We start from the raw sequence: 6,961 nt of genomic DNA, 5'->3' as shown, positions 1-6,961 counted from the left end.
CGGTTTTTTTTTGCACTTCAGTGTTTCTGTTGTTTCGTTGTTTTCCTTTTATGGTAGATGAGCTTCCCTTTGTTTTAGTTTGTTACCCGGATTTTGTTTTGTCTCAATCGATTTATGACTTTTGAACAGCAGTATACTACTCTTGCCTTTATTTGTGTTTTTATTTTTACACATTTAAGATTAAATAACATATATAGACAATGGATTCATATTCATACCTAGGACTTGTTTAATTACAATATCAAATTTTCAAAAGAAATAAACACCCAATGTGTCTAAGAAGGCTTAATAAAGAATTTGGAACTTAATTTAGAACAGTTGGTGCTGATTTTATCAAATAAACACATATATTAAGCTGGTTAAGATAATCTATCTCAATAGGATTGAAAAAACTAATTAAAATATATATAATATACTCTGCGATAAAAATCTGTTTGTTTGACAGAATTGAAAAAGAAGTTTCCCCTCTTTATCTACAATACTCTTTATGTAATTAAAATGTATTTCAAAACTTTTAAGTTATATTAAATCAACCACATTTACTTCTTCCCTTTTTTCATTTAGCAAATTTAATATGTTTGGGTAACATTTTGTTGTCATAAAACTTATGCACACAGAAAGTATATAAATAAAAACAGGATCATATAAAGTTCAATTTCTAAAAGTTGTCTGGTTGATAAAATAAATTCGACCAGCTTGCCTCGTCCTGCTTTTCCTTCATTTCGCTGGAATGGAAATACACTCTTTTACAGCAAAGGTTATCAAAATGAACACACAACATTATTTAGTTTCAACTTAAAACTTTGAAAAGCTCAACGCAACACCAATTCATGTTCAAAAACCTTTTTGAAAGAATTATTTCAATTATTGTTTACTAAATAAATTTTCAAGAGATTCCTGATTTTAAATACAAAACGTTTATATGTGCTTCTGAATTAATTTACATATGTATTCATGCTTTTCGGTTTCATCCACTATCCATATAAGTTATAAATTGTTTGTGATTTTGAAATACTGTAGATTCATTATTATTCGTTGAATACCAATTTTCGTTGCTTTCGTGGGTACAGGTGAACCACGAAATTAAATTTTCAACGAATATCAAATTTCTTATAGGCTTATATGCAGAATCGTCAAAACCACGAATTTAAATATCCACGAACATGCAAGTTTTTCTTAATCCACGAAAATTGGTACCCACGAAAATAAATGAATCCACAGTACGGTTAAACACACTTCGTTTGATTCTTGCATACTATTTTGTGTTATTTCTATGACATTTTAAAAATGCTTGTATTTAATTCTACTAAAGTTTTCGTTTTTGCCTTGAATGACTGACTTATTGAAAATGTATATTAGTTGCTGTTTAATTGGCTTACATCCAGTGTCAAACGTGTCCTATGCATATTACTACCACTGGATCGATGCCTCTGCTGGTGGACTATTATTCCCCGAGGGTATCACCAGCCCAGTAGCCAGTACTACGGTACTGACATGAAAATACGGATTTTTTGTGTTATTAAAATTTGCTGTTACAAAATGATAAAAATTATTAGATATTAAGGAATGTATCTCCCTCATGCAAAGCTCTGATTCCTTTCAAGGATCTGGCTATACTTTTTGGACATTTTGGATTATAGCTCTTCATCTTTTATATAAGCTTTGGATTTCAAATATTTTGGCCACGAGCATCACTGAAGAGACATGTATTGTCGAAATGCGCATCTGGTGCAAGAAAATTGGTACCGTTAATTTCATTACTACCACTGGGTCGATGCCTCTGCTGGTGGACTATTAGTCCCCGAGGGTATCACCACCCCAGTAGCCAGTACTTCGGTACTGGCATGAAAATACAGATCTTTTGTGTTATTAAAATGTGCTGTTACAAAATGATAAAAATTATTATAAATTAAGGAATGTATCTCCCTCATGCAAAGCTCTGATTCCTTTCAAGGATCTGGCTATACTTTTTGGACCTTTTGGATTATAGCTCTTTATCTTTTATATAAGCTTTGGATTTCAAATATTTTGGCCACGAGCATCACTGAAGAGACATGTATTGTCGAAATGCGCATCTGGTACAAGAAAATTGGTACCGTTAATTTTATTACTACAATTTGGAATCTTTTGCTTAAATTCTAACAAATATGCATAATGTATTGTATTGTGATGATAAAAGACACTGTTTTCCAATTTAAAATTGTTTGGGTGTGTATCTGTGTGTTAATGCGAAAAACAATTCTTTCATATTTTAATTTTTTGTTTAATTTTATACCTTAATTTCTTCAACTTTTCCTTCCTTCTAACTTCATATATGTATGTCCTAAAACAAACAATGAGAACAATTATGATTTGTCTTTTTATGGGTTTGTTGTATTTATAGATTGCTTTTTCGTTAACACATTTCCAACGTTTTACTATACTTGATTCAAAGCCCAATTGCAAAGGTTCGATTTTAAGAATAAAAATAAAATCTTTACACTACAGCTTAGTCATTAAGCTGCAGAGGTCGTATGTTTTACTGCTATTAAACATTTTATTTTTTGTATCATTGTAGTTGTTACCTTCCACGCCCCCTTTGCTGTGTAAATTTTCTAACTATTGAAGGCATTTGCCTGCATCCACTTCATTTCAACTTTGGTAGATAGTTATTTAATTAGCCATCACAACTCATTTCCTTATTTTAATATCAAGGTTTACAATGAACACTCAACATGCTCAAGTTGAGTAAAACAATATCTTCGAAAAATATACTTGTAGTTTTTTTGTATATACTTACCTGTATTTCTTCCATCCAAAATACACAATAAAAACAATCATGATCAAGGGAATAACTATCCCAACGACTACACCAGCAACATATTGATTTCCTAGAAAAATATAAAATTATTATGTTTTGAATTGGTGTTGCAACTTAAGGTTAACTATGATTAAATAAATGGTTTTTAAACAGACATTTTTGCAGTCACAGTACTTGTATATTATGTGATTCATGCTTTATTGATTATTGAAAGAACTAATAGGCGTATGATGTCCATATGGCGTACAATCCACGTGTCAGGGAACTAGACACGTAACTGTGATAGATACGTATAACTGCATGATATTTATGATGAGTTTTCCTGGTTTCGGACAGACATTTCCTTATACAGAAAATGGTTTTATTTGCTAGTTAAACTTCTTACTTGTATAACATTCAAGTAGAATTCCACAACAAACACAATGATATGTCATATGAATTATGAGAGACGATTAAAAAAAATCGTATTTACACCTTTTTTATAAAAGTTTTATAAAAATCATAAAAAATATTTACATCTATTATCGGTATAAAAAAAGTCTTTTATGGTCTAAAATAAGTTTGCAGTTTTTGGCACATTTTTGTATCACATTAATATTGTCATTCGCTAAAATGAATGAGTTTTAAGGAATTCGGCAATAGACCATATATCAGTTGACCCGATTCGATAATATTTAAGAATAAGTTGAACATACATAAAACATATGCGATCAACACCAAAATACCGAAAAAAGTAAAAAAAAAATGACCTTTAATGTTTCAATCAAATTATGACTGATTTTAGTATAATGGTTACAGAAAATAAAATTTGAAAAAAAACTGGTGCATCTGAAACGCTTTACAGGATTACGTTCATCAGAGAAACATCCAACTAAAACCTTTGAAAGCCAAAGGTAAATAAATATTGTAATACTCAAGGAGCTTTATGACAAATAAGGACTTTCAAATATAGCAGATTTATCTATGGTCATCTTTATACGAGGTTAAAATAGATACTTTAACAATTAGTGCCTCCTTTTACTTAGACCGTTGGAACAACAATAGATACAGAATAACTAGTCATTAAAACCTATTTTTCTATATTAAAGCTAAGTTATTATAGGGACTATTATTGTACCTTATAGAAGAGTATGAATATCGTAATCAAGAAACGATACTGAACGTTTTCGAAATGATTGTACACGCAAGCAAATTTATATGCAGAATAGAATATAGATCCTATTAAATAATTCTTAATCGGATATATGATAATGATATATTACAAATTTTAAAGATAGTATACTAGGTTTAAATCAAAGGACCATCTACGAGTATTATACTCCAACAGCTCATCTACTAGGTAGGTTTGTGCTGGTTTTATACAACAAGCTAAACTCTCAGCAAGACATTTCGACTAATTTGTATAGGTAGTAACGTTTAATATCTTTGAGAAAAAACACAACATTATGTATACTGAACTGATAAGCTTTTTATCAATTTATGTGGTAAGATTTACCTGAAGACTCGGTCACTAGAGTATCTGTAACGATGTCGTACACTGAAAAAAAAGAAATATAATTCCATTAACAAATACAACATTGTTTTGATTTTTACACAATTAAGCCAGCAATTCTGTGTTTGAGGAAAAGAGTAAGTACACACAACTTGCATGCTTTATTTGTTGATAAATGTATATCTGTAATTTACTTATTAAACTTCGCCAAATAAATGAATTGATGAAAAGAATAATTTAATGTTATTTTAAACTTCACATGTACTAACTACTTCTACCATTTGTCAACTTGATCAGTTTTGACTCAAGGGAAAAACACAAAATAAAAACGAGCAAGAGAACGATCAGTTGTATATAGAGCAAGGACAGTAATGAATATGATACACAGGAATAACATGAAGGGTAGTAAGCAGGACCTGATGAACCTTCCGGGCACATGAGTTTCCTCAACTAGAGACGAAAGAATTAAAAGAAACAGATTTCTATGGTTCATATATACTTGTATACATTTATTGTATATTTTTTAATTTTCCTCGAAGTTCAGTATTTTTGTGATTTTACTTTTAACATCGGTTTTCACAACAGAGATAATCGCAGTAACAGAATCTTTGAAAAACGAGACCATTTTATTTTTAAAAAAATGACTATTCCTCACCTTAGCAGCATCATTCAAACTTTACAAGCGTTTAGGGTATGTATTTCTCATTCAACTCATACGATATTATAGAGCATACATCTGTAGCTCAAACTTTGTAAAACGTCATTTGAACAAACAATCAATGAGACAGCCTTTTGTTAAAGAACATATTGTCTTTTTTTCTCGAAAGGTTCATTGGCAAGTACCACGATCTAATAGAACAGCATTCATTGTCTATCCTGTCCTGTTTTTGACTCTGGGTGTTCCTAGTGTGTGTTCGTCATGACTTCTGTTTCTTGAATATGCCATGGTGTTCAGTTTTTGTTTGTTTTTTATTTTGCATATCTATGTGTCTTCTTGGTTGCTCAGTCTTTAGTTTTCGTGTAAAGACATTGTTTCTACTAACCTGTGCATTCACTTTCATTTTTAGAAGCGATTTACTGTATTGTTAAACCATTAGGACAATTTTATGAAAAAAAGTTTCTACTCACCCGTACATTCACTTCCATTTTTAGAAGCGATAAAATAGGTTGTTAAACCATTAGGACAACTTTTACAGTTAACTTGTCCACTTTCGTCTTGGTAAGTTCCTTTGGGACACATAACACAAACTCCATTGATCCAATATGTACCAAAAGGACATTCGTCTACAAATATTTCATAAATAATCGTAAATAATGTTCCTTGCAATCATTGAATGCACTTCTATGATATTATAATTGTCTGGATTGTATATCAAATATAAACCAAACAGCATCAGCATTTAAAAGTAAGTACCGCCAATAAATAAAGTAAGAAAAGAAACAGTGTTCTGTACATTTTTATACAATCTGTTTGTCCATACGGAAATTTAGTTATATAAATTTGTAGAATTTCAAAACCAATTATATTCCACTTTCATAGAACAAAACGGATTTTTAAAATGTTCAGAAAGTAACTAAAGAAAAATAAACTATAGTTCAGTTGTATCTGTTTTATCGTTGCTTATCTTTTAAACCCCTTGTGAAAAATTCTGAACATTAAAACTGATTTCAAACTTTTTATTGGCAAACACATCTTACACTGTAAAAACATGGTTCGTCCGTTTCTAACTTTCAGAACAATGTTATATGATTTACGGTTAAACAGATTTATTCATACCACAAATTAACTGTTGTTCGACAGTTCCCTCTGGACATGTTATGTCTATTTTAATTATATAAGTGAAGACATATCAGCTGCATAAATAGTGCCTTTGTCATATATAGTCAGAACATCCGTGGTAACCACTTCCAATAATCCAGAAGAAACTTTAAAAAAATAAACATATCAATTCTTTGTGAATGCAATTACCATTCAGTTAAGCAGTAATATTTATCATTTTAATCCAGTTAATCCACGAACACACAATCAAAAGCAAGACTTCATGTCAACAAGTTTGAAAGACCCTTTTTCTCTTATGCCTTATTCACCAATTTAAAAAATAATGTAAAGTATTAAGAAAATCGTTCCAAGCATACTTAGGTTATGAAACACGCTTTTTGATGAATGCTTTCATTCACTTCATTTGAACATTGGTGGATAGTTGCCCCATGGGCAATCATACCACATCTCCTTCTTTTTTTATAATGAGTAAAAGTTTTAAATTAATGCTAATACATGGCATGGTCAAATACCATCAGCTTTACCTTTAAACTAAGATTATTTGTAATTACTTTTACAAAACACTTGTTCCATGTGAATATATGGATGATCCTGTAATGAGTATCTGTGCAAAAAAGCATCATGTTTTGTCTCCACTCGCATTTTATCAATTTTGAATAAACTAGGGGTCCTTCGCATACTCAACATAGGAACACAAATATAAACAAACCTATTTTGTTAGAATAAAACTCTTCTAAAATTAACGGGTGTTCTGACAGTCCAGAATAAATTTGTATAACAGTTTGAACAGATGTTACAGTTGATTGCCCTCGTCTTCTTTCACATTCAGATGTAGTCGTGCTAACCGTACATGTTTTATTCTCCACACATTGGAGGTTGTTTAAATTCA

General features: G+C 30.6%; 1 protein-coding gene across 1 annotated transcript; it reads right to left on the bottom strand.

Annotated features, from left to right (window-relative positions):
- Positions 1 to 211: 211 nt before the first annotated feature.
- LOC139522345 (uncharacterized) lies at positions 212 to 6,218 on the bottom strand. The gene is made up of 6 exons (XM_071315876.1): positions 6,070 to 6,218; positions 5,421 to 5,576; positions 4,296 to 4,337; positions 2,780 to 2,870; positions 2,276 to 2,323; positions 212 to 725 (listed from the first exon to the last, which is right to left on the bottom strand). Exons 2-6 carry the CDS (start codon positions 5,530 to 5,532, stop codon positions 659 to 661), a joined length of 360 nt encoding a protein of 119 aa, XP_071171977.1. The 5' UTR covers positions 5,533 to 5,576; positions 6,070 to 6,218; the 3' UTR covers positions 212 to 658.
- Between the last annotated feature and the right edge of the window lie 743 nt (positions 6,219 to 6,961).

This window comes from Mytilus edulis, chromosome 5 (assembly GCF_963676685.1).
Source record: "Mytilus edulis chromosome 5, xbMytEdul2.2, whole genome shotgun sequence".
NCBI lineage: Eukaryota > Metazoa > Mollusca > Bivalvia > Mytilida > Mytilidae > Mytilus > Mytilus edulis.
This window is presented reverse-complemented; position numbering and strand designations above follow the sequence as displayed.

What these genes read in the sequence shown, in the direction of transcription:
- LOC139522345 (XM_071315876.1), bottom strand. Translation starts at nt 5,532, where the DNA reads ATGTGTCCCAAAGGAACTTACCAAGACGAAAGTGGACAAGTTAACTGT. An exon ending in AAATGGAAGTGAATGTACGG is followed by an intron (nt 4,338 to 5,420) that starts GTGAGTAGAAAC and finishes CTTTTTTTTCAG; the next exon opens with TGTACGACATCGTTACAGAT. An exon ending in TCTAGTGACCGAGTCTTCAG is followed by an intron (nt 2,871 to 4,295) that starts GTAAATCTTACC and finishes ATATTTTTCTAG; the next exon opens with GAAATCAATATGTTGCTGGT.